The sequence below is a fragment of the Neodiprion fabricii genome, chromosome 6, assembly GCF_021155785.1.
Source record: "Neodiprion fabricii isolate iyNeoFabr1 chromosome 6, iyNeoFabr1.1, whole genome shotgun sequence".
Lineage (NCBI taxonomy): Eukaryota > Metazoa > Arthropoda > Insecta > Hymenoptera > Diprionidae > Neodiprion > Neodiprion fabricii.
The window spans coordinates 28,913,868-28,940,691 of record NC_060244.1 but is presented as its reverse complement, the minus strand read 5'-3'; the positions used below and the strand labels follow the sequence as shown (position 1 = coordinate 28,940,691).

General features: G+C 42.2%; 2 protein-coding genes and 1 long non-coding RNA gene across 10 annotated transcripts in view; 2 read left to right on the top strand and 1 right to left on the bottom strand.

Moving 5' to 3' along the window:
- LOC124185279 (segmentation protein cap'n'collar) overlaps positions 1-26,824 on the top strand; it is a 119,530-nt gene that overhangs the window by 73,435 nt on the left and 19,271 nt on the right. For 5 of the 8 annotated variants that reach the window (XM_046575868.1, XM_046575864.1, XM_046575870.1 and 2 more), the window contains exons 4-7: positions 10,326-10,636; positions 10,744-10,950; positions 20,702-20,942; positions 21,217-21,444. In XM_046575868.1, the coding sequence (XP_046431824.1) occupies positions 10,326-10,636; positions 10,744-10,950; positions 20,702-20,942; positions 21,217-21,444 (987 nt within the window). The remainder of the gene's footprint in view (positions 1-10,325; positions 10,637-10,743; positions 10,951-20,701; positions 20,943-21,216; positions 21,445-26,824) is intronic. The other 3 variants (XM_046575866.1, XM_046575865.1, XM_046575867.1) reach the window with 3 other exon arrangements.
- On the bottom strand, positions 21,875-25,959 carry LOC124185281 (ATP-dependent RNA helicase vasa-like). Its single transcript, XM_046575872.1, has 4 exons — positions 25,821-25,959; positions 24,878-24,933; positions 22,634-24,451; positions 21,875-22,467 (listed from the first exon to the last, which is right to left on the bottom strand). Exons 2-4 carry the CDS (start codon positions 24,923-24,925, stop codon positions 22,384-22,386), a joined length of 1,950 nt encoding a protein of 649 aa, XP_046431828.1. The 5' UTR covers positions 24,926-24,933; positions 25,821-25,959; the 3' UTR covers positions 21,875-22,383.
- LOC124185282 lies at positions 24,659-26,823 on the top strand. The gene is made up of 3 exons (XR_006871362.1): positions 24,659-25,823; positions 25,909-26,258; positions 26,503-26,823. It is a non-coding gene; the product is annotated as an uncharacterized LOC124185282 (long non-coding RNA).

Here is a 26,824-nt window from a genome sequence, read left to right as displayed (position 1 = left end):
TTCGGTAGTCCGGCATAGAAATCCCGATACAGATACACCCGAATGCTACCAGCTTCGTATTTGATCAACCAAAAATAATATTGTACGAGTAAATTTAGAAATACAAAACACCGAAGAATGCAAAGCCCAACGTTAAACAATGAGAATCAAGAGCTCCCACTCCTTCCGACCATGTTGATTTAGGATAGATATGTATCAGGCAGAGGGGTTGAGGTCAGCCTGTCACCTCAAGTGCCATTAGCCCTTTCAGACGCCCTGCCTTCTCCACCCAGCTCCAACCTGTCATTATTGCATCAGGCAATTTTTTGTCCGAAGACTTTCCCAAGAAATCCTTACAGCCGACGGGGTAAAAAGTAACGAACCAGCCAGGAGCTAAACAGCTTCCCTCCCGTTGGTTTCCCGAGTTTAATTGACGGCTCGATGTTCCACTGACTCTGATTTTCGTACGGTTGGTATGCCGATGAATCGGTTGTGAACTCGGACGGTTGGACTTCACAACGGATCGCGCGGTCGGCATAACGCCAATTCTTGCCAAGGAATACCTTCGCGGAAACGTGAGAAGAATGGATGACATTTCATCGTCTCAACCTTCCTAAAATAATCCACTGTTTAAGGGGTTCTCCGTAAGAGGTTCCGAGAATACAGAGAAGCTGTAACAGATTCATTGTGCCTTGAACTCGGGAGTTTCTGAGTTCAAGTACTTGACCAAAGCATCCTATACAAACTATAGTATACAATGTTGGATGTGGGCAAAGAGAGAAGGAGAAGAATTCACGTGTACATAAGCGTTTTACAAACAGAGGTGAAAATTCACCTTGAAACTCCAACAGCCAACAGCGAATATCAAGGCTACAACCTTGTAGGTATAACTTTTCTTACGCCACAATCCGAGCTGATACTTTTATTGGTAATAGAATCGAAATAATCTAAATCACTTTTTGCGCCCCGCATTCGTTGAGTAAATCTTGCCTCCTCGTTCAACCGATCTCTAATTAACTGTTGTAACAATTATTCATCACTCGTTCCGCACGGTGGTGGAAAGAGAATTCAATGATTCGCAGTCGCTGGTGAAAAGTACGTATCCCGAGCGCTTCTTCATTCGACATGGAAAATCGTTGTCGGAATTGAAAACTCGAAGAAGCAAACTTAGCCAGCGCATTCCTTACACCATTTTACACCATTATTCACGCGCAATAAGTTATCTGGTTTATCGGTAATTTCGTGCAGAAGGTCTTGCGAAGCTGTAACATCCACGTATTATCCTTTCTCGCTTCGCGCCGCTGCCGAAGGAAGCTTGTAGCACATGAACGGTGTACGAAGTGTTGCTATATAGGCTTGCAGGATTTATGAAAATGGGTTGAATCTTGCGCGAGACAAGAGGTTAGGTGTAAAGTATCGCATCAAGCGACAGTGAAACGAAACCAATATCTCGGATCTCTTTCACCAGTCGTATTTCGTTTCATCGCTGTATTTTCAGCGATCGCGAATCCAACAACGCCGTTGGACCAGTTTAAACCACTGCATACGAAGAGACCCAATTCCGCTCGGGATGACCCAGCTATGTGTATCAAAGGTGAACATTCCGACGGCCTCTAAAAATGCAAGCGCAACATCCCAAGAGTGTAAGTCATACTATGAGGTGGCAACAATGGTCATTGACGGGGCACAACAATCCAGAATGACTTGTGCCAGTAAGCCACTACTATCCTCGGGTCTTTGACCCGGTTTACAGAAATTTCCTAGACAGACCTACGTGTGGCGGAGGCATTCTGTCCGCCCGATCGTCCAACCGCTGTTGACGATATCATCCGATTTCCTAATTGACTAATCAGGCACCTTTTGGGATTCACGCACGTATAAGTCTAATCGCTTCGATCATTCGTCAGAGGTGAGAAACGATGTTATACATTCTCACATATTCTGTCTGTACGCGTTTTCGTAAAGTCATCGGATAGAATTGTGATCAATTGGAAGTAATTTTCCGACTTTAGTTTATTCGTTGATCACCCACTTGTCAATTAATTTTTTGAGCGATAACGAGTTTTCGGACTTCTTCGTTCTAATTCAAATCTTACACTCTGACAGAAATGTCTCGTATAGTTTTACAGCTTACGTTATGGAGCAGTGTGTATTTACTATCGTGGTGACTGGACCATAACACACTCGACTTACAAATCTGCTGACTGTTTGTTTGGCAGGCAACGTGTGATATCATTATAGGTCTATTCACTTGTACATTACGTCCAGTCTCAACAATGACCGACACTTTTCTAACAGATATTACTCTCCTAATTATATTGGGTTGTTAACAATTCGGTGTATAAACTTACAGTCGACTATTCTTACTGCAATTGTCGGTCTCGTTCGGTTATCGCATTTCTGTTGTGAGATACATCGCGTTATTCACTCACAGCCAGGAAATTGATGTCAACTCAAATTAAGTTTAATAATCGACGAGGCGAAACTGAGAATCTTGAAATAACTCTGACCCTTTGTGTGAACATCGCATATTGAAATTATCGCGTCGAATATTAACGTTTTACCATGGCATCTGTGATCTAAATTCATATCAACGTCGCAGCCAAAAAATTCCCTCCACTAGATATTCAAAGCCCTATTATCCCTTTGAGAAATCTATCATTGATTTTGTGTTATAGAACGTTCCAACAATGTATAGGAAAAGCACAACTTCATGCCCCCACTATTATTTACCAGCGCAGGGTGTCCTCTCTGTTCTTTAGCAACGGTACAACAATACCTAACATGGCTTTGTTATGTTAGTTATTGCCTAGGCACAGGCATAGAGTGATTTGCACTTATCAGTTAATAAATCAGTTCCCCACGTGATAGTATTATGGAAAGTATAGAACTTCGATACCGCGTACTCGTGAATTATTTATATGAATATCAAAGTGGACCACCAATATGAATAATTTCGGTTTACTTTAGCAAAAGTGGAGGAAAAAAACAAATTGTTGACGTTAACAAGTTACTGACTTTGGTACACTTGATTTGTAAAAGAGTTTATTTCTCAGGTTTATGTGAAGCTAGTTTCAAATCTTCCCTCAAGCTACAACTTTTGATCAATTAAACCAAGTCGGCTATTCAATTTCAAGAATCATTATTGGGTTTGGATGTGAAATAATGTTTTCTACTTTGTCAGCCACCAAGAATATTGTTTCCAAAATCGTATGAAGTTATATGTCCATCGTACCAGAGATGAGTAAAATCCTGAAGAAATAATCGTCGAAAGTGATTTTGATAGAACAAGAAAAACGTACAGTCTACCTTGAAACTATATGAATAGTCTCTAACTTTTTTCAGAAGTTGAGAACAACATTTTTTTTTTTTATTTAGCAAAAAAAGTCCAAAGGCGTAAAATCAGGGGATTAAAATATTTTGGCCTCTACAGGTATACAAAATGTGATTAATATAAGGGAGTTGGGGAGGTTTTTTAGGGGGTCCCCAAAAATAAAGCGGTCTAGGAGAGCTGAAGAAGTGGGATAAAAAACCAGTGGGAATATCTTAGAGACCAGACAAAGGCTGAGTGATCGGAGAACAATAGATGTCGAGGCACTCTCTGAGGCTTGACGCAGCCTCCGTGACGCTGCGCAGCTCACCATCTCTCAGCCTCACCGTATAATTATTATCCTATCAATGAAACTCCTTCTCCAATCGATGCGACTCGTATGTTATTAGCAAAATTTTTAAACTCTGCTATATTATTGCAGAAAAATAATTCACATTTTGTACTGCGATGCGTCTTACGTCAAGGATAATAGAAATCCAGCTCCCGGACGAGAAGATCTAGCGTTAAATTTATTCTACAGAAATGATTATGTAGATAAAAGTCTAGAGTTGAGGGTGCGTGATGTCGGTGGTAACAGATAGTAGTAGGCTCTTAAGTTCTCCGCATAATATTCAGCATCATTTATATCCTTGTCAAACAGACTGCGCCACTCAGCGTTGCCGGGTCTTCGTCTCCCTCAGCTTTCTACTCAAGGTGTGATTACTGTTTTTGAGGTCTAGAAAATTTTTTGTGCACTGTTGGAGTCGACTAGTATTTTATGAAAAAAAAATATTCACTAGGATGTTACACGCTACGCCATGGCGATACCTGTTCACGCTACGCTGGGCTTTAGAATTTTAGAACCGCTCATAGCTAAGGAATCACAAGGTAAGGCAGAAAATGAAGTGTAAAAAGCTGTGCATTTTCGTTCTGGTCTAACCGGTATCCGTGTATAACATTATGCCAGCGTACATTACGTACATTGGAATACAATCTTATTGGTGGTAATTACCTAGCCAATCTGATGGAAGCTCGCGGCGTGGTGGGCAAAGTATCTTGAATCAAGCGTGCGAGTGAGAGTGACGACACAAGAATAAAGGGTATCAATAGAGGAGGCATTTGACAGGATTTAGATACCATCTAACAGCAGTGGTTTACAACCTTTATCTACGCCTGGGTCTCTGCCCCTCCGCTGGCTCTCTAAAAATTGCTAGTCACCTGGCCACTGTCTTTTTATGGGATTATATGCTGCATCCAATTTCAGAACTATTATGGCCCTTCAGATCAATACCAATTCAGTGGCTTGGCATAGGTCAGTGATTCTTTTTATTCTCGCTTATTCGTTTGTTGGTTTATTTCTCCGTCTGTTAGAATTGTGTTTATAACGCTCAATTTAGTTTCAATTTTTCAACAGTAAACATATTCCAATTGAAAGTAGAACTGTACGCATTCAATACTGGAAACTCTACTTCTTCAAAGAGTTTATATTTTCTGACATGGCCAATACTTGGATATACATGCTTGAAATCACATTTTGATTGATAATTTGAACTCAAATATAGTACTTGAAGGAAGGAAGTAGTATCGAAGCCCTACGCTACCACCTAAAGTTGATTTTAATTCAGGACCACGTGACGCTTAACAAGTTTTTGACAAATATTCTCTGGAAATTGTTTCAACTAATCTGAATGAAGATGAAAAAAGAAGGATCTTATAGATCGGGGAGCCAGGGTATCGTCTACAAATGTCGAGGGTCTCTCGGAGGCCCAGGAAGTCCTCGACAAGGGTAGATTCAGCCCCTCGATGACTCGGAGGTTGGTAGGAAGCGATGCACCCCTGCCTGTCGCAGTGTGGCAACGTCGACCGATCAGGCCTTGGTACGCTCCCTGCTCAGCGGGGAGTCGGAGAATGGCATTATGGGTAGAGACCTTCCCCCTCTAGCTGGAAGTCCTCCGGCTCACATTGTCTGGCAGCCATATTGGAATAACAGCCAACCCTGACGTGATTGGTTGGTTCTTTAACAGCATAGCCACGGCCCTGGGACAATGCCTCCGCTGGCTCCAGTTAGGCAATGCTTTGCTTCGCGATAGTCTATCAGTCAACTCCATGCGATGGTCCAATCAAAATCATCTATGAATCGGGTCTAGTGACACATTTAATTATTTGACAGTTGCAGTTTGTCGTGCGACAGACATCAAGTTTCTTCGCTGAAATTATACGGTCACTAAATAACTCAACAGCGTAGAGAATATAAGAAATAGCAAGAAAATAACCATTTTCAATCAGTGCTAATAATCCAATACAGTGAAAATGTCTAGTGTCAGAATTGCTGAATTTGGTGTTATCAAGTTTTGAACATTTTTGATTCTACAGAAATGGCTATTTGAGTTGGTGGTTCTTGTTGGAATATCAAAACGTTGGTGGAACGTTCAAGGCGGATGTTAAAAAACTTTTGAGACCAGCTTGAATAAACAGTTTTTAGTTTTCAAGTGGGCAGGTGTATTTTGAAAATGGCTTTATTTTTCAATCTCTCATTGAAATATATTGACACCGTTGTGGACGTATATTGGCTCGAAGAATGTTTGTAGCGTTGTAGATGTTATTGGGAACAATATTAAAATCCATGTACCGATAAATTTTTCAAGTGACAAGAAAAGTTTGCATCTGAATAAAGTTGTGCTGTGATACGAACGGTGTTGAACCGTTTCTTGGATTATTCTATTTTCGGACTACTTCCACCCAGGTATGTAGGTGTAAAATTTTGCATAACCAAATCGCTAATTGTAGAGATATTTGAAAATTCATTACACAAATTTCGAGTCAGAAGAGACTAAATAAAATCGTCGATTGATTTCTTCGCTAGTAAAACGGGTTTCAAATTGTACAAAATTTAGTGGTTTAGTCTAACGTAGGCGGTGGACACTGTGGGAAGTTCTCACCGTTAATCTCGTCTAATAAAACAGTTGACAGCTGTAAAAATAATTAATATTAATGATCGCAATTGCACTATTCAAACTGCTCGTGCTGCCAGGTGCGGAAACTCGTGCCTGTTGACAAGAACTGAACTTTTCACACTCGGCGGGGAACGAACAAACGAGCGAGTCGCAAAAGTGCAGAAAAGTAAGATGTCAAGCTCCGTTCTGAGCTCGTGAATAATTTTGGGCCTTCGTCGCTAACTCCGGTACAATCGTCATCGATATATTTGTCAACCGGTGGGACAATGCTGTCAAGATCGTGATCGGTACGTGAGCCGTCGATTCAGAGGGGCCCAAAGTTCTCCTCCATAGGACCCAATGAAACTACCGTAAAGCGCGCGTGTGTATTTTTACACATGCACTTCCCCCCCTCTGTCTGTGTGAAAAATAGATACATAGGAGTGTCAAACGCGTGTGCAAAGAATAACGTGAGCCCCTGCTCGAACTGGAGGGTTCATTCGACCCGCGGAAGATTGGCCATTGGTTGGAAATTTTGCCAAGTAATGCCAGAAATATTATTAGAAAAACGCCATTAGTCGAACAATGGCGAGATATGAGAAATGATCTGTCAGAATCTCATGTCTAGGAAGTAGTTGCAGGCATAACTTCAAAGGTACCACCCTTACACATACCGTATACCCTAAAAATGAAAGAGATTTTTGCATCGGCGAATGAACCGTGAGCTTGCGCTTTTAGCCTCTGCAGGATATAAGTTGGTTTCCTTCTTCTTCTTCTTCTTCCACACAATCTACCTTCATCGGTATTTCTTAGTTTATCCCTTGCCGAAAATCCGAAAGATATTCGTATAATTAAATAAGGTTTTCCGACTATGCGTAGTCAGGAATGATCGACAATATTATCTCGACATCGCAAGTTGCTTCCCCGTTGAAAAAATAACACCCGAGAAGATCATGTCCATGGTAGATATAATGTTTTCTTGTGAAGATATTGAGAAGTTTTCGGATACTTTTAAAGAAAGAGAGAGAAAATTTGGTGATATCGAGTAACCAGAAAGAGAAGATAGAAACTCAGAGAGTAGCTGACGGTTTGTGGATGTGGATGTGATGTGGGCGCTTGGAAGCGCAGGTTGTAAGGGTTGCTGTTTATCTGAAACGTGATTAATGGATTTAGTATAGGACAGTGGACACTGAATTATGACGTTTCAGGTGAAACACAGCGGCGACATTCCATTTTCGGGATCGTTTCGAAACGAGCAGAAGCATTGCCGTGCGTTTTTGTAACTCGTAGTTACACGTTTTTTTTTTTTTCTTTTGTTATTTATTTATTTATTTTTTTTTCTCTTTGTGACAACGATTGAAAGAAAATCCGAACTTCTATTGCCCGCCGGGTATAGAAGAAACTTCACCTGAATGAATTATTTTCAATGATTGATTTTGACGGTGACGAAAGAAACTTTTTAATCAGCGGAAGAAGCGATTATTTTCACCCGTAAAAATCTTCGAACGTACTGTTAATTTTGCAGTGGAAAAAGTTTTGATACATACCTAATTCCATTCGATATAACAGGATTACTTTTTGTACCGCCTTGTACACAGTGTAGAACTTATTCGTGCCAGTTCCACTGTGACGGTAGGCTGCCTTTTCATACCAACCGATTATCATGACCAGTAGGTGCGATTTCTTTCCCGTATTAATCAAAGCCGCGTAAATGTCTGTCTGCAAGAGTTTCGGGGTGAAACACGAGTTAAAATGATCAGGTCGAATTGCAGAGCCTATCCTTGATATCCTTGAGCTGTCTTCACCAGCAACTTACGCCCCCCAGCAACGGGGGCAAATGGTAAAACTGCCGAATGGTTAACCGTGTTAAGACTCTGCGGTTTAAGGGATGGTTCAATTTAGAGTACAAAGTGACGAAGGCGGTTGATGCCGGTCTGAAGTTCCCTCAAATTACGACAGCCATTGTGGTGCGGTCAGGGGTTGAATTCGGGCCAGACAATGGCGTCGCGGGTTCGACTTGTTAATCTAATAGCCGTCCCAGGCCGCCAGCAGCACACCTTCCGTGCTTTAGACAGTAGACGCATTCCTCCAGGATCCTTTAAGAGGCCTGAAGACCGGACTAAAAGTCAACCGCAGGTGCCTCTGCCCGATGGCTCCTGCGGGTTCCTAAACCGGAGGCGTTATTATTATATGAGATTATTATCTCAAATAACATTTCCCCTCGGCCAGCTTTCCTGCCATTCTTTCAATTCTTTAACCTAGTCGTACCCGAAAACGAAGAGAGAGGCGAAAAAGGATAACATTCCACTCCTTTCGAAAGAATCACTCGTCTTATGCTCTGATACCATTGAAAACGGGCTGTTGCAGTCGTTCCTCCGCTTCTAATCGACAAGTGTTCGATAATGTTTTTCCCAATTCCGGTCAAACAAACCCCGATTACTTCGGCGCTTGATCGGTGAACGGATAAATCAAACTTCGTTTGAAGACATCGTTGTTCGCATGAAATTTTCGGAGTGTGGAAGGTGTGCGGCGAAATTATTTTCTACTATTCAAAAGAGCGAACGAAGTAGGGTGGAGGTGGCAGGGCTTCCTCCAGAGATGCGATTGGTCGAGGGCGTGGCTCGGACGAGGGTTGCTACGGGGAGGTTAAGGGACTCGAGCGAGGGACCGGCAGGTGGATGGATCTCTCCTCGCACCCTTTACACTCCTCTCTCAATTAGTTACGTTTTTCTTTCACTCGCTCACCTCGCTCTCTTTCTCTCTTTTTCGTTTTCCCATCCTACATTCGGTCCTTCTCTCCTCTTCGAGCCTCTCCAGTCTCTCCCTCCCCCTGCGTTGTTGCTTCTTTCTTTTTCTCTCCCTCACTCTCTGCCTCTCTTTCTCTTCTTCCCTCGTCCTTTTCCTACACGTTTTCTCTCTCTCTATCTCTCTCTCTTTCTATCCTTCCCTCAAAAAAATTTGACTCCTCCGACAGTCGGAGCCAGTATTAACGCGGACGGTTTTCAATGCGCTCGATTTTTCCCTGGGCGGGAAAATAAAATTCCGTACCGATCGTGATGATAAAATTTCAGTGAATACCGCATTAGTGCCGCTTTACATGAATACGCGAAAGAAGGGTTTCATCGAAACGTTTAATAACAATGACCTGCAGAAACGTCCCGGTACCGTATTACTTGAAGTGTTGTGGCAGTGTGTCGAAATGAAATATTTAGTTGGCAAAGAGATATCTTAAAATAGCTTATTGTGTAGGTGAAGAATGTGAAATGCTTTTGAAATAATAACGTACAGTTTGCCGGAACTGCAGACGCTTCGAATGCAGTATACTCTATTTCTTCTTACTCTCTCCGTCAACTTGATTGTATTCTGGTTTTGCGGGGCGAAAAAATAACTAAAAAAACTAAAAACATGGCCAGCGTGCAACAGAGTTTGTCCCGAAAGGACGCACTGATTTCACAGTTCGTTATCGAGTTGATTTCTCGTTGTAACCGCATGCAGGATCCGCCCAATAAATAAAACAGTGAAACGATGTACCGCGATTCAATGGCAACGCCGATATACAGTGTCGAATATCGTTCGTCGCATCTGATATCTCTTGGATTATTCGATGATCTCCATTTTATCTATACAACCTGTACCCAAGAGCTCCGAAAGGTGAATAACAATTCACAATACGACCTCAGATTGTTGTTTTATTTTCATTTTGTACTATTTTTCGATTTGTTCGCTTGTTCTCCTTCTCTGTTCGGTACACGTAGATAAACCTTGACCCGGGTCCCGAAGCGAAGGAATAATCCGCACGTATGCTTGCCTTATACCTACGATTAAAACGAAATTACCCGATCTCACCGTTAGCAAAAACAAATCCTTACGCCCGGTAGCCTGCAGCGGAAACGCGGTTAGTCACCCGATGCAAAAGAATTTTTAATTTTTTTTTTTCTACGATGAAAATAAGGACAAGATAAATGCATGAGGACAGGGAAAGTATCGTCGTGTCTTGCCTGCATTGCGGAATTCGTTTAAAAAAATTGAACATACTATTATTTATATAAACCAACGATCCTCGAGATGAGAGAAGAGTAAAGAGAACGTTCTCTTCATTTCAGGTGAGTACATCCTAAAGTCGAGCGGACCGTCGAACAGCGGCGAAAGAGACGGCGCAGCGGAAACTACCGAGGAACCTCTACTTGGCAACCCGTTGAACCTGGATGAACAGAATCTCCTCGACGACGATTCTCTCGCGCTAAACGACACCTTGGGCCTCGAGAATGATTTCACATCCGCACTGCTGGGTGGAAGTCTCCTAGGCTCGACTGGCGTCGAAGACCTTCTAAGCAACGACTCTCTTGGTCTGCCCGACGGTTTCAGCCTCGAAGAAGCCCTGCAGCTTGTCGGCCTCGATGAAGTTCAACCTCAGGTATGATTTTTACCGCCACCCTTGTTGTTTCGTTAGCTCCGATCCAGATAAGCGCCCTCCATGTTTCATCGCCTTGCGATAATCTATAGAATTTCTTATGCCCGCAGAAAAACAAGCCGGAAGTAAACGAGAAGAAAAAAAGTTCCGGCAGTAGCCAGGAGCAGAGCGCAGAGACTGGAGAAAGCGCCTCGCCGTCGCCCTCCGAAGCTGCCAGCGAAGACTCGGGAACAGCCGCCGACATGATTCATACCCCGCAGTTTCACCATCCCCATCATCCTCATCATCCGCACCATCCTCATCACCGCGGCTTCCAGGTGAGTCCCGTTATTCAACTTTACACGGGAAACTGGTTGTCGTAAAGTACATACGCGAAATGGGGAAGAAAGAGAGGTAAACAAGGACGAAGATGCAGCGGAGGATATGCGATGATATATGATATATATATCTCACACAAAATAAACACGACAAATCAACTTGAAAACGATTTTAGGATCCGAAATCAAAATTTGGTTCAAAGCAAGACAGTCTTCAATATTTTATTTCTCTTTTATGCTAAACGCGTGTTTCATGCTTGCATCAACTTTGAATGTGAAAAATTTACTCGTCTGTTACCATCTACCTGACGAAGATAAGAAACGAGCTGTAATTGGATGATGAAGAAATACTAGGTTGAAGTTGCAGCAAAGTAACATATCGAAACTTTGAAAGAAACATCATAAATATATATATATATATATATATATATGTTTTGCAACTTCGGAATAACTCTAAAGGCAGCGAATTTGCAAATTATGAACTTTCATAATGCCGCATTACGTTTTGCTGAATTTCCGGCAATCTTAAAGTTGGGAAATAAGGTGAATTTTCCTGAAATTAAATGCATCGTTACATTAACGTTACGAGCTCAAACCTTATGAAAAATGTGAGGATTGCTTGATGTTCGAGAGTGTTTACGATCTGTAAACGGGCAGTTATAATTTACAACTTAGTACCTAAGTACGAGATCTCCGGTTGCAGGAGGAACTCGTAGCGGTGAACAAGACCGCAGACTATACCACACAACCTGCAATTGTACCTCGTAACTCGGGAATCGCATGTGCAAAAAAAAAAAAAATACTAAAATCCTCCTAACCCGTTGAAAATGGGTTGCGAAAGAGAAGAGGTGGGGGGAAAAATTACGCCGACGGAACGAAACGATGCAGTTTTGAAGTAGCACGCGCTGAACAAATTGTGGTGATCTATTAACCTGCACGATAAATGCATCCAAAACTTGAAGACGTAGATCGGTATTGATCTAGATACGTAGATCGATAATTTGATCATTTTCAGCGAACTCTCTTCCACCAAGATATTCCAGTATCATTACAGCTCCGACCATTTGATACTTTCGTATTAATTGTAAACATTCATGCCTCGCGGCTTAGAGAAAGTACGTAATGCCTGCCTAGTTGTTGTTAATTGCCACGTGGTCAAAGGCATAAATGTCGAGATCTTCGATCGTCTGCATCGTAAAATTCATACTAATTATGAGGATAAGTATAATACCTACGGAGATCCGCTTGACCACGAGTACGTTGCAAACATAAGGAACTATGAGAGGCAAGTAAAACATACACTTTGAATATTGGATATACTCGTACATTACAAAATGAACCTAGGCGCATAATTTATCGTTATCATTTAAGAATATTAGCGACAATTTCTGCGTTGGAAACCTGCTGGTCTAACTTTAGACGTAGGTACCTGAAACTTACGCAACGATACAGATGTGGGAGTTTTTTATTTTTTTTTATTTTCTTATTTTCATTGTCAGCCGGAGATCGTTACTTTACAACGGCCACTTAACAATGCGGCTTATACATCGTGCGTGTGTACGGATTATGTCTGACTTACATACGCGTAGCAGGTACACACGTACCTGCCTACCTAGGATACCTGTGCAATTATCATTGTCAGACGTCGTGCGTATTATACCTCCAGATTTCGTGCAGCCACATGTTACCGAACAATTATTCGTCGTCGAAACCCTATTCTTATGCGCATTACCTACCGAATCCCTGACATTCGAGGACAGCTGAAAATTGTTCGGGCTTAATTCGTCCAAGAACTTTGAGGATCGCGTTTTATCCATCCTTTATACCAGTCGCACAATGATCACGACAAAGTTTTCTCGAGATTCTCTTCAGTCGCGGTATAATTAAATTTCAATCTCAAACTGCCGAGTGAGGATTTGAAGATTCTTCGCCTACCTTGAATTCCACGATTATTGTATCATAATTTACAGAATAACTCTAGCGTCAGTTTGTCTGGATGGGCGATTAAATAGCCGACTGGTCGGCTGTTGCAGAACAGAAAAAAAGACGCGGACGGTCTACTCCTTCTATTTCTATGTCAGACGCTTCGCGTGTGGCAAGTCGTACAGTCTGCATGCACGCATGCATATACCGAGGCGAATACCTATCAGAAAAGTGTTCGATGCCTAGGCTCTTGGTCATCCGTGAACACGAAGCATCGAGAAAACGAGCTTCCTGCTTACCCGCAGAGCGACCGAGCTGTCGGGCTAGCCAATAGGAGACGTCCCCTTCCTTGGTGCTTCGGTGAAGATACTCGGTGAGTACAGGTATCCCTCTCTTGAGGTAACGATCGCCTCTCTCTGCCGAGCACATGTCCGATCTCCTAGTCTTGGCGCACGCGAGTCTTGGACGAAATATCGCGCGGTCCTGCAGAGCCGGAGGATACGGAGGCATCCTACCGTGGTTTTTGGTCTCTGAGAGTCGAGTTAGACGAGGGCGGTTGGGAAGTTTAAAGAAGAAGAAGAAGGTGGCTGTGCTGCAGAGTGCGGGACAAATCCAGAAATCACTCGGGCGGAAAATGGAAAGTGGTTAATTTTACGGAACGTTTGAGATTTTGACGAAATCTTGTCGTGTTCCGCGATGAATCCAACGCTGTCACATCTGTACTGACGGGAAACAAATCATCGATGCGAATAGTAATTGCCGGGTGAGAAAGGAATAATAATTATTGAGTAACTACTCGTTTAAACGATACAACGACGCAACCTTTACGACAATTATGTTTCGCTCCGGGGCTCCGAATAAGTGAAGAAAAACAAACTACTGTTCTCATTGACTCTGGATCTCTGTAACTAATTTACGTTTTATTTTCGAATCGCGATAATTGCTCGCAAACTACGATTAATCCAGCGTAAGAGAAACCTCTGAAGCTCAAGGACGGAGGAATGAGAGCTAGATGAAAATCTTAACGTTCGAAAATCGAATGAATATTTTCATTTACAAAGGGGAGTTTGAAGTGATTGTTTAGTCGGCCGAGAAAACATTCGAGTGTCGGTAGAGTGTGATATGAAGGTGGATGGAGCGGTAAATTGGTGTCAGGTAACGGCTGGACAGATTAAGGAATGGACCACCGAGAATTCTGAAGTGTAAACAACAAGCAAGAGTAAAGAAATTTTTTTTAAATATTCACCTCTTCATTCCGTGTCCTGCGTTGTGGCTGCAGGTGAAACGCGCGCGTATAATTATATATGACCAAAGTGCAGCATCAATCGGCGACCACACCCGACTTGTACCAAAATTCTCCGAGCCCAGAATGTTGGAGGCTCATACTCGAGGAGGGACTTTTCCAGGTAAAAAGTTAAGAATCATTAATAGACGAGTTTCGGCCCAGACGCTGCGGCGTTTGATCCTTGATTTTTTATTTCGGCAAAACTCTGTTGTTGTTGTTGTTGTTGTTGTTGTTCATTCGCGGCTCACGCACAGTCGGAGAGTTTGAAAATTCGTGTGGATAATTACTCGGCGCGTATTATAATGAAACGACCTCGACGGACATACGCCTAAGACTCGTTATTACGTCGACCGGTGAGACGGTAATTTGAGTTCTGCTAGTCGGAGTGGTGCTAAATTGATATATTCGAGGTGAGTACCGCCTCCACAATTTTGTGAAAACGCGTCGTAGACGGACGAGGTACGAACGTTCCTTCGATATCCGCGAAGCACCGAGAACATCACGACGCAGTTACGCAACTATAAAATCGCGGCAATCAGGAACCTCTGTAAGCGATGTCGTACGTACTGAAACGTGTCATTTTTGGAACCTGCTTCTCACGCGACTGGCATATTAACACTGACCTCCCTGGCCTGCGTAATTACAACGTGTTTCTTTCCGTTTCTCGTCTCTTTTATTTATTACACTACATATATATCGTAAGAATAGTTGAGACGTTATACACGCGTCAAGTTCTCCGCGATAATGAATACGTGAAAAACAGTTCAAGTCGTACTTGAACAAATTCCTGCCTAAACTCAAACTTTGTTTTCAACGTCTCGCGGATTCCTCACCTTTGATAACAATCTTCCAGCGCTGTAAAAGTAATTTTGCCGTGGCAAACAATTCCAACGTTCGAAATCGCGGCTTACAATCTTATACATATTCACACTTGAGGTTTTCTTCTATCGATCAAAATATCATCGTCGTGGACTGCAAAGTCCGCCGTATCACAAGCGGCAGGCAGAAGTCATGTTCAAAGTCGAGAAGGTGATCGTCAACGATTAAATGCCGCCACTGCCGCCGCTGCACCGGTAAAAGCTGCTTACAAGTACAAAGCAGCCCGCAAGCGCAGAGTGCCTGTTTGAACGTGATGTATAATTAAATGGGAGTTACAGAAATTATTTCACCATCAAGCAGCCGAGAGTATCGTAAACATGCCGAATGAATAGCTACGAGCAAGAGAGAAAAAGGGTTTGATCGTCGCCTGCCGTACACAAATGCGAAATTACGCTATACTTTCCACTTTCCGTGAAGGATTAATAAGTTTGAAAAAATTCTTTCATTCCGTATGCTGCCAACGGTAAATCCGTTTTAATCGACGATTAAACGGCATTGAAACTCCTCGCTGGAAGCTTACCAAGCGAGGGAAAAATTCACATACGGTTGTTCTCGTTTTTGAACCTTTTCAAGGTCATCGCAACGTGCGAAATTAAATTCCGTTCAGTACGTTGCGAAACGACAACACTACCTGTAGGAAGCTGCCGTCAAGCAAACGTCGTTAAAACGCCTTCAACATATAATGTATCTCGATGATCTCAGCAGTAAGAAAAAGAAAAATAATCAGACGCTATCCTTGATAGTGTGTAATGAATCGTAAAAAGATAATCATTATACACCTCGTGCAATCAAAACCGGTATCTGCAGATGTATTTTCATCTCGAAAACTTCACCGATATTATATTTTCCTCCGAGCTACAGTGAAAAACTGCGACTTCCCGACGTAGGTCTGTACTCTACCAAACCTTATACCCACTTATTCCGTTCCGTTCCGACCATGCAACAACTGTGGAGGGTCTTTTCTCCGTCAAAACTCTTAGCTCGAGAGGAAGACAGGCACGAATATACGAACCCAGAATTCTGAGTAGGTACTTAAGCCCTGTGCGTGGAAAAAGGACAGTTTGGTCGCGTAAAATCGCTCGTCAGACAAATTTGGGGATGGAAGTAAAACAGGACTTAACGGGTTTTACTTTTCTTCGGAAATTGGCTGAATAATTTTGAACTGTAATCTGAGATTTCATTACCTTTTGCGTATTTCTTAACTCCCTCATTGTCACAATCGTCTTCACGTCTCGCGCCCGAGTGAAATATCACAATCTGCAGAAATTCATTTAGCTCGGAATAAATTGCCTCCTATTTAAATCTGCAATTTGTGCAACTTTTTCTTTTACGTAACACCCTACTGTAGGTACGAAACGATGCAGTAATACGGAGAAACAGATCCCAGGCTTCTATTAAACGCTTAACGATATTACACAAGTTAAATCTGATGCACCGATCACCTGTGTCCATTTCCGTTGTTGTCCAACGTGACTCGAGAAGTTTCCCGAGCAGCATTTGCTTCTCGCCGAATTAATTTCACTCGGATCACTAAAATTTTACCAGTGTCTGATTTTGTCGGTGATGTGGTAAATCGAACGGTAAGTTTTTTCGTCTTCTTTCTCTTTGCTCGGTTGTGATTAATTAAAAAATTGTCAATTCGATTTGCTACTCAAGTAACGAGGAAGCGGCTACTTTTGAGTTTCGTTATTAAATAATTATGTTTTCTGGTAATAAATATGCGTATCGCTGCATCCAGGTATACGTGTAAGGTACCACGGCCGCGCGAACAGGCATCTAGACAGCAAACTTTTTGCGGATTATTACTCGCTGGGAGCAATTACTCACAGGCTGGCAATAAGTAAAACCGAACGAATGACAAATAGCCATAACGACACCTAGGCATACACCACTGGAGTATTATCTTTTTATTATTATTCTCCTCCTCCTCGAGTCTCGCAAGCCATCGCGATCCGCACCATTAACGAGCTTGCTTTTTGCCAAAATGCTAGCCAACAACTTTAGTGCGGTGAGGAACAATTATCGAGGAGGAGCAAGTAAAGGCGCTCGTTGCGACAGATGATGGGTACACTTGTCGTTTTTCTCGATTTCAAGTAATTCACGCCTCTGTGTAAGTGTGACGCGTTCTTTGCGCGGTAAAACAATCGGCCGAGGCGCGAGGTTTCTTGGACGTGTACCTTTACGAGGTCTCGTGTACCTCACGGGACCAATTGTTGCTCCTGGGTTTCAACGATCGAAGGGTATAACAATACTGGCATTGGCTAATTGGAACTTGGTCAAGTTTTATGAAACTTTTCAGCGCCTCGATCGAGGGCGAATCCTCGAAACAGTATGGAACACGATCTTGAAAGTGAACGGGTCAAGGTTCTTTATCTAATAGATTATTATTACTAGAAAATGTAAAATAAACAAGTCGGTGCTTTGTTGCTGTTATACAGTGTTTGACAAACAATAAATTCTTGATTACGTTTCGCATGGATGTATACGTGTACGTGTATGTATAGGTATAACTTTGCAGCGCTGCACCAAGCGTATGGACGTGTTATTCGATTGAAGATCGACTCTCGTCGCGTAATTAACTTCACTTCCCACCGGTAACATAGTCGAACTAAACGAACGATGATTAATCGGAGAAATTAATCTACGCCGTGGTGTTACGGCGCGGCGAGGCAGTAATTAGCGTTGAGAAGCTGCGGTATTCCGCGCTCTATACTTGTACCTATACGTGCTCTGTACCTATTACTCGTGCCAACAAATAGTAAACCGCATACTCTCTTCTGCCCGCAGCTATTTGCTGTCGGTAGAAACTTAGACGGGCTCTTTTCTCTCCTCTTTTCTCGGCCAAAATTTAAGAGAAAAAAGAATTATACATGGGTTTTCCATTCGATCGAGGACGTGACTGGTTCAATTTGTTCCTTGGTCCAATTCTGCCCGAAGAGAGGAAAACGGATTTAATAAAATAACGTAGAACTCTCTGAGTTGACGTTGACGAAGTGGGCAAAATACAGTGGATTCGGTCTAAAGTAAACTAATAAAGTATACCTTGGGAATTTGCCACTGCACAGTTCGGATTTCTCAATTTCACAACTACGAGGAATTCCAACCAGTTGTTGGATTTATGCAGTGTGAAATGTATAATGTTCGCATGTCCGAATGATCAAGGATGCCTCTGAGACGAATTCTACGAGTGGTCATTAAGGCCAACGTGTTCACCACCAAACATCTGACGACGCGGCACGGCACCTTTGCGGGCATGCAACAGCAACCGGACAGTCTCGTGTCATTAGGTATAAAGTAGCGTACTGTCTTGTTCCGAGCGAAATAAGAAAACGTCCAGCAACTGTGCAGTTATTCTCCTGGGAATCACTATTTTCGAAATACCTCCTCTTCAATTCCATGCCATTTGCAGTCGTTTACAGTTTATTTCAAATTTTGCATCATGTGTGCTGTGCACGTTTTAACACAAGTCTAGGACTTTTTCCATCGCGCCTATAATCGCAGACTTACATCTGGCGCAAACTCGCCTTAAAAACGACTCGAGAAATCTGACTAGGTACTAATTTACAGGCCCATTTTAAGTTTCCTAGATATAAGAACATAGAATCGGGCGCAAATTTTTAGCCCTGGTTGTAACAGCAAAACTTCTATGTGCAGCTATTGACAACCCTGAAAATCTACCTCAGTAAGTAATCGGCCACGATATTGTAAGGATGCTTAAGAACTCGCGAAGAAGTGATAACTCGTGTTAACTAACGCCACGATGCTTCAATGTTGAACAAGGTCAGAAGATGGAGGACTTTTTTTAGAACAGAAGTATTAAATTAAAAACAAAGAAACGTAGAAGGAATGCGATGATGATTACCGACAATTTGGAAAATGGTTATGCCGAAAGACGACTTGATAGGAATACCTTCCATAATAAAACGGGGATCCGAAAAGTGCCGAGTATTATGAAACACGGACGACACGTAAACTGATCCCATAATCTTTGTACTGTTTTCAAACTTCGTTATGGCATAACTATTTTAAAACAGGCTTAAATGCTCTGGAAACACAGACGGCTGACTGCTGCGCGACTTTGTATCAGTATAAGACAGCAGAAAACAGCCCGTGAGATTCTGTTCCAACCGATGAGAGATCATACGATTTTCGGTAATTGAACGCGGTCTTCCGAGTCGTATTTCGGTAAAAAAAAGTGACACGGTTTATTCCGTTTTTACTCATCTCCGGTGGCAATTAATCGTAGGAACACGGAAAGCCCGTAATTGGGTGACGTGTTTTGTATCGGCAATACTGAAAAATTGCAAAAAGCAAAGACGAGATAAAAATTGTGTGCGAGAAAAAAACTGTGACCAACCGCAATGCTAATATCTGCCTATTGCTGCACAGTTGCGGTCGAACTAAACAAATAAATCCTTCAAAATTGCGTGGTTGAAGATTTGCAAATTGTGTACGTCGTGTCTATTCGTTGAAATCAAAAGCAACGTGAAACAACAAAAAAAAAATTAAAGGGGCCCCAGGATCATCGCCCGTGCAATTTCATTACCAGCGGTAAAGTCAACAAGAATTCTCTGCTACAGTAAATTTTCGTATTACATACCCATACAGCTGTTGTCATAACGAAACGACGAGACAAAGTACGTGTCCAACCGATTACAACGTTGTCAGTCGTTCATCTTGACCCAGGGTATGCAACCTGCTACCGGTCGTCCATCTTCTTTTTTGCGTCTCGTGGTAGATAGGAAGATTGCCGAGATGAACTCGGTACCTGTATGTATACAATATGTATACATACAGGCAGAGAAAGGGTACGCGGATAGAAATTATTATATGGCATGTATAGGAGCGACGGTATGACTTGGTACCCATCAAGGACGTTACCGATCGACGGCGGCAGCGGCGGCGGCGGTTGACGTCGGTTTTATAACCAACCGGGGAATACCCGCTTCATGGTCAAGGTATAAATAAACGTTAGAGATAAGCAAGAATAAAGAGAAAAAACAAACTGGTTTTTTTCACTCGACACTAAAAAGTAGCGTATGAATCCGGCGTCTAAAGTGTTTCTGGACATTTTCAATGTGCGCGACTCTTCGAGTTTGCCTCCTTTGGTTCCCCGATCGAATAACTCGACCGACATTTCCTGCATATCTTTCGAAGTATTCCCGAAACTCCTGCATGCGTCCGAGGAACAGCGGGGTTCCAAGATACTCAGAGCTCCGGCGTTTCTGGATGTGACACGCGTCATGTGACCCGCACGCTGTACGCGACATCAATTCTACTGTACGACAGGTGACAGATGAATGTCTGAACCGAGACAAAAAATGTTTTTCTAAAAAAGGTATAAAACAATAAAGAAAAAGACAACAAGAAATGAGCGGATATGATTGCTTTGATGCCTCCACGACAACGACATGTGTCTCTGCACTCGTCTCTTTCACATCCCTCTCGTAGCTTCTTTTCTCTCCTTTCTCTCTCTCTCTTTCGAAGCTTTCCTCCACGCAGCGCCGAAGACATCCTACATAGTTTGAAATAACTTGGCGCGATACTCCGCCGAGTTTTTGGAATCTCCATCTAGACCGGTGAAATTTTGGTTAAGCACAATATAAACTTCCTTGTAATCAATAAACTGTTGCGTGATCGAAGGAAAAACTGTTTTGCTTTCAGGGCCGTATGCCCTTTGTGCGCGCAATGAGCATGGAACAGCGATGGCAGGATTTGGCTTCACTACTTTCGCTTCCGGGTGCTCCGGACCACTTCGCTCATCCGGGACACCCAGGATATCCAGGCCACGGTATATCACATAGCCACTACGAGGCACAGCGTAATGTATTGCTGCACAATGCAACTCTCGCCCCACCAGTCGGAGATCTCAACTCAACCGGACCTTATCCTCATCATAATGTTGGTGAGTATCGTCGATGTTGAATTTTGCAGCGTATCGCTACACAAAATCAGCATTCCGTTTCCCTGAAAATATTTTATTTAAGAAGAAAGAGTTCCGTCCCTCGTAACAAGTGAAGTATTCAACAATATCCACGATCAATGTTGTAATCAAAGTATACGATACTAACTCGGTTTTGCTAACGATAAGAAAAAATCAAAGAATAAATTTACGTTGCTATTTCGTTTGAATTTTTTTTTCCCCCCTTTTGTCTGAACTAAACTGCTCACTGATGCAGGGGGTCCGTCGAATCTTGGATCAGCAGTGGCGACTTCGATGAATTTGACCAACAGCAGTGAACCAATGGGTGGAGCGGACAATTCTGGTTCTTACAAGGCTGAGCCGAACGATATGATGTACTACCATGCGCCCTCCTCGGATTCCATTAACCAAACCACCGATGGATTCCTTTCGTCGCTCCTCAACGATGAGGACTTGCACCTCATGGACATGGCCATGAACGATGGTAAGTACCCTTGTGTTTCGCTACATGATACAAACAGCATTAAAAATCCTTCAAGTGGTGAGAAAAACCAGTATCTACGATGTTTTTGAACGAGATGAAATTGGGAATTTTGGTTGCATGGATAAGATTCTTTCAGAAATAACTGTGTGAATAATAATTACTCGACGTGAATGAAATTCAAAGTGGCTGAATCGTAATGTGCAACTTGAATTTATCTTGTGTCAAAACTTGAAAGAAAGATTCATTCAACTCATCAATTGATTAACTACTTTTTGATACGTCGACAAATTTTTCACTTCATATAACTTATAATGCGATCTGGGAAAGGATATTTGAAATGAAAGTAATCATGAGACACGAATCATTAATTATAAAAGAAAATTTATTTTATTATCATAAAAAAAGGTATATAAAAATAATCCCACAAAAAAACAATATTTTTTGTCAACGCGAAGAGGTTATAATACACCACGGAAAGAAATTTATTCAAATTGTTCATGTGTCGCCAGATTTTTACTGACTCTATTTAACTGAACACCAGATAACTCTCATTTTAAAATGAAATTTTGTAATGAGTCAATATGTTATAATAAAACTAAGAGAATATTAATCGTTTGTGGTGACACGAGACCCTTGAATAAATTTTTTTTTTTCAGATGTATACAGCCCAAATCAAAAAAATGTGTTTATCAATCTTTAGCCGGTCAAATCCAGACTCGCTTACTAACGTAACATCTTAAAATACTATCTTTGTACGTTTAATGGTAAATTTAGTGCCTAGCACCCATCCACTTGTCACGTAAAGCTAAGTGTTTATAGCTTTACATTTAGTCTTTGCTCAGATCGCTTATACCTAATTAGACTTATTGGCTAGATCTAAATGTGGAATATATGTTACATTCCTGGTATCACTTGGTATGTATCACTTGGTATGTATCACTACCATGCTTCTTCAGCTTCGGCGGGAGCTGAAGCGTAAGCGCTCTCTGGGTATGAGTCCCCCTCTCCACCATCATTTTCAAACTGTAAAACAACAAAATTTCGAATCAGATCAAAGTACTTCACAAACTTCTTTAAACTTGAATACCGCAGCAGTTTATAAAAATAATTAATACGTTTTTAAATATTTGACGTTCATTATCCCAAAACCCAGATTGCTGTATACATTCCTAAAATAATTTTTACTCACTCTGCGAACGTCTCTGCCACCAAACTTGCTGGATCTGCCTGGAGCATAGCTGCCCCCTCCACCACCAGATTCGAGCCACGCTGGAATTGATTGGTTAGCCTGCTTCAAAATCTTGACTAGATCAACTACGATCCCTGAATCTGTTTCCGAGTCAAAGAAACTCGTTGCACGGCCGCGATTGCCAACACGCCCAGTACGACCAATACGGTGAACGTACTCATCAATTTCCTTGGGCATGTCAAAGTTAATGACGTGGGCCACACCTTTGATATCAAGACCTCTGGCAGCAACGGCCGTTGCAACTAGAATCGGCATTTTTCCAGATTTAAAATCACGAAGTGCATCCTCTCTCTCCCGCTGCTCACGGTCACCATGAATAGAAGTCGTTGGATAATTGTTGTCTGATAGAAATGCAGCAATGAAATCTGCCGTACGTTTCATTTCAACAAATACTAGTGTACGTTGAATCTCGCCTTTATCTTTCTCGGCTTCCAAGGTTTCCCTCAATTTTTCTCGTTTCTTAAACTTGCTAACCTCGTAAAAGTTCTGCTCGACATCTTGGCAGGCTCCACCAATTATCCCGACAGCAAGGAACAAATAGTTATCCATGAATCGGCCAGCTAATTCTTGGATCGCGGCAGGGAATGTAGCAGAAAACATCAAAGTTTGTCGATCTTTTCCTTTTACCATAGATTCGTCATCCAGAATCTTTTCTATGTCTCCTATAAAACCCATGTCTAACATCCGGTCAGCTTCATCGAGAACAAAGAAGCGCACAGAATTGAACTTCACGCATCCTCGTTGGACGAAATCCATTAGTCGACCGGTTGTCGCAACCAATATGTGGCAGCCACGGAGCACTTGGCTTCTCTGGTGACTGGTTGCAGTCCCTCCATAAATATTGACACACCTCAGAATGGAATCTTTTGCAAACTTTCTCGCTTGATCGAAGATTTGCGTAGCAAGCTCACGTGTAGGCGCGACTATGACAGCTTGTGGTTCACAATGGAAGTTATCAACCACCAATTCTTTCGGCTCGTTCAATAGTGTGTTCACAATTGGTACCATAAATGCGGCAGTTTTTCCAGAACCAGTTTGAGCACAGGCCATTAAATCTCGATTTTGCATGACTATTGGTATCGCATACTTTTGAATAGGCGTAGGCTTTGTATATCCTGATTTTCTGATGTTCTCTAATAGAAGGCTTCTCAGGCCAGCTTCGTCGAAAGTGTTTATAGGTTGTGGTGCATTTTCACCACTAACGCTTACTTCAATCTTGTCGTACGCATCAAAATTTATCCCCATCTCTACGCCAGTACCAAAAATGTCTGCGTCTTCATTTGATGGTTCCGGCGGAATATAGACAACAGGTGCTGGTTTGTCTCCATTTTCTTCTCCGCCACTGCCCCCACCATTGTCGTCATCTCTCCTACCACCTCGACCTCCACCTCTCCCACCCCCTCTTCCTCTGCGAGATCCTCCATCCTCACCATTAGCATCCTCATCTGCATCGGCATATCTACTTCCACCGCGACCACCTCTGTAACCACCTCTTCCTCTGCGGGATCCTCCATCGTCACCATTATTGTCATCATCCCCATCTCCATATCTACTTCCACCATCACGGCCTCCTCTGTAAGCACCACCGCCTCTTCCACCCCCACGTCCTCTGCCTCCACCTCGACCACCACGTCTGTCCGAGTCCTCATGTTCCCCTCCATTGTCAAATCCATTGGTGCTTTCTCCTCCCCATTCACCGTTATTACTTCGTGGTTTGAAACCACGACCCTTGCCATAGCTGCGTCCCTCGTCAGTATACTAATTCAGAAAAATAAAAACTTGGGATTAGTTAAAATTTGGACAAAGTTGCACATATGGCTGCAGATAAGCATGAGAATAATATTGTAGGAATGGAATGAAAAGAAAAAAAAAAAATTGCAGACTATTTTACTCAGGGTTTAGATTTCTTTCAAGCTCATCACACTCAATGCAAATGAGAAGGAAAAACAGAACAGCAGGAGGTGTACACACCCGATATACACAAGATATGCCAGACTCCCTTCCCAATACACATTAGTAGATTGCTTAACAAGCACTTTCCAACTGCGAATTCAACTTTATAAGATATCAAAAGAATATATGTTGTATCATCATTCAACTTGTTTTAAATTAATTTCATTTGACTTTTAAGACCTTTTGAAAATCAAGCCCAATCATTAATACAGATTCAGAGAATATTCTCACCTCTCCAGTACTTACTGGCGTAGAGTCATTATCGTCCCAGTCGTCCATTATTGAGCCTAGCGAGGGAAGAAAAATTAATTACTTTTAAAATAAATTTTTGATGAAATTTCCAAGATTTACTATCAAGAGACGTTAGCCAAATTCAAGCATGTTAATTAATAATCACAGTCCTATCGAAATCGTGATTTGGTACACAGAAGATAATAGTGGTTTTTTCACAATCGGATTAACTTATTTTGGTGAATATTTCAAATGTGTACAAATGAAGTATAATTTTCTCTTTTACGTTAGCTTCATCATCTGTTTGACAAATTTTTCACTGACAATATATACCGATTATCGTTTGATGTGTCGTGATGATACTCAGAGATTGACAAAGTATTTTTAGTTTCACTTGACCCAAGATTTCTAACAATTCAACAAATTCGTATTCTATGACGCGTACGTTTCGCTAAAGTATCAAGTGGACCACGTGGGGGGACAGCGAAAAAACATTCGTTTTCAAGAACCCGTCGTACTAGTTTTAAAAGTCGCGAATTATAATGTGAGAGGTTGACACGCTCGATAGTTTCGTATGGGCTTGACTCGCAGTACAATCAGCTTGAATAATTTTATTCTATAATTACCTAGTAGACACGCGGAGGTTGAAAAAATAGCACAATCGCAAAGGGCAAAAAGTATCTTGCAAAATTTTACCACCTGAGGACGTAGAACTAAACCGAATTTGATGAAAATCAACCCGGTCAAGTCACGGTTATACGTGGTGATTTATAATAACCGATAGTAAATAAAAGGATCAATCGTAAGAAGTGTCGACTTTTCGAAAGACGGAAGGGTGAGGAATCGTGGAATTTTCGAGAAGGATGCCAACACGTGCTGGAAGAAATCATTCGATTCGGCACCACACCTGGTCTATTTTAGCAAACAATGATGGCGTACTTACTAGGTGTGTATTTCGCGTAGATAGAATGTTTTCCGATAAGATTACAGCTAACAGGGTCGTCAACTGGCAAATAATATCTGCTTCACAGATAGATGCCTCCTCTTCCGAAAGCGTAGACGTAGTGTTGTGCCGGTCCTACAGCAAACAAAACTCGCAACGTCTCACGGGAGAAAAAGACAAGCTCAACGGACAAAGCGTCGAGCCAATCTGACTCGGCAACTTCAGGCTTAACCGGTTCCCGCCGCCGTGTATCGAACCCACCGAACCTTCCCAAACACCGTATTGCGCATGCGTCAATCCAAACTGCGACTCATGCCGCAAGGGCGTCGCTAACGGAGGCGTTTCAGCACTGCGCAAATATTCTGTTCCATACTTCGGACCGTTAAATGAGAATAACGCCCAATCAACATCGAGAATTACTTCTGGATCTACCTAAAGGTACTTTCCGATTAAAAACAGTAATTCTCATCGTAACTACAACGGCTACTACGTTTTCGCACAAATTTTCTGAATCAAATCAATTCGAAGTAAACGTTGCAATATATCGCTATAGATATATCAATGACATCGGAGCTGGATCCTGCTGAAAGATCTGTGTTTTAGTAAATTGTTATCATTGCTGAAGCTTCCATCGTGCAGAGTTCATATCGGGATAACGAATTCACTATGGTTGTTGTGATAGGTGTGGCAGCGCTGAAGTGTACGATAAATAGAGAGAGAAGAAAGATCAGAGACGAATTTCTCTTCCTGTAGGACGTACGTCGTTCCAGAGAGACAGAGCTGGCTCCCCGATCTTTTTTCTCTCTCTCTATTCTACATGAACGAATCAGATGGAAGACTTGGAACGCAAATCGGTTATTTCTTATCAAACCTCAAACCAGATCGGCTGACCCAATTAGTATCGTGCTCAACTGAAATTGAGGGTACGAGGCAGTCAACTCGTAAACGTAACTTATTTACAGTTCGTGTACTGTGAGCTGAACGTTTGTAGGGTGGGATGTTTT

Excerpts from the sequence above, each read along its gene's own strand:
- LOC124185281 (XM_046575872.1), bottom strand. The coding sequence starts at position 24,925 with ATGGACGACTGGGACGATAATGACTCTACGCCAGTAAGTACTGGAGAG. Across the intron at positions 24,452-24,877 it reads CGCCAGTAAGTACTGGAGAG|TATACTGACGAGGGACGCAG; the intron begins GTGAGAATATTC and ends TTTCTGAATTAG. Across the intron at positions 22,468-22,633 it reads GTGGCAGAGACGTTCGCAGA|TTTGAAAATGATGGTGGAGA; the intron begins GTGAGTAAAAAT and ends GTTGTTTTACAG.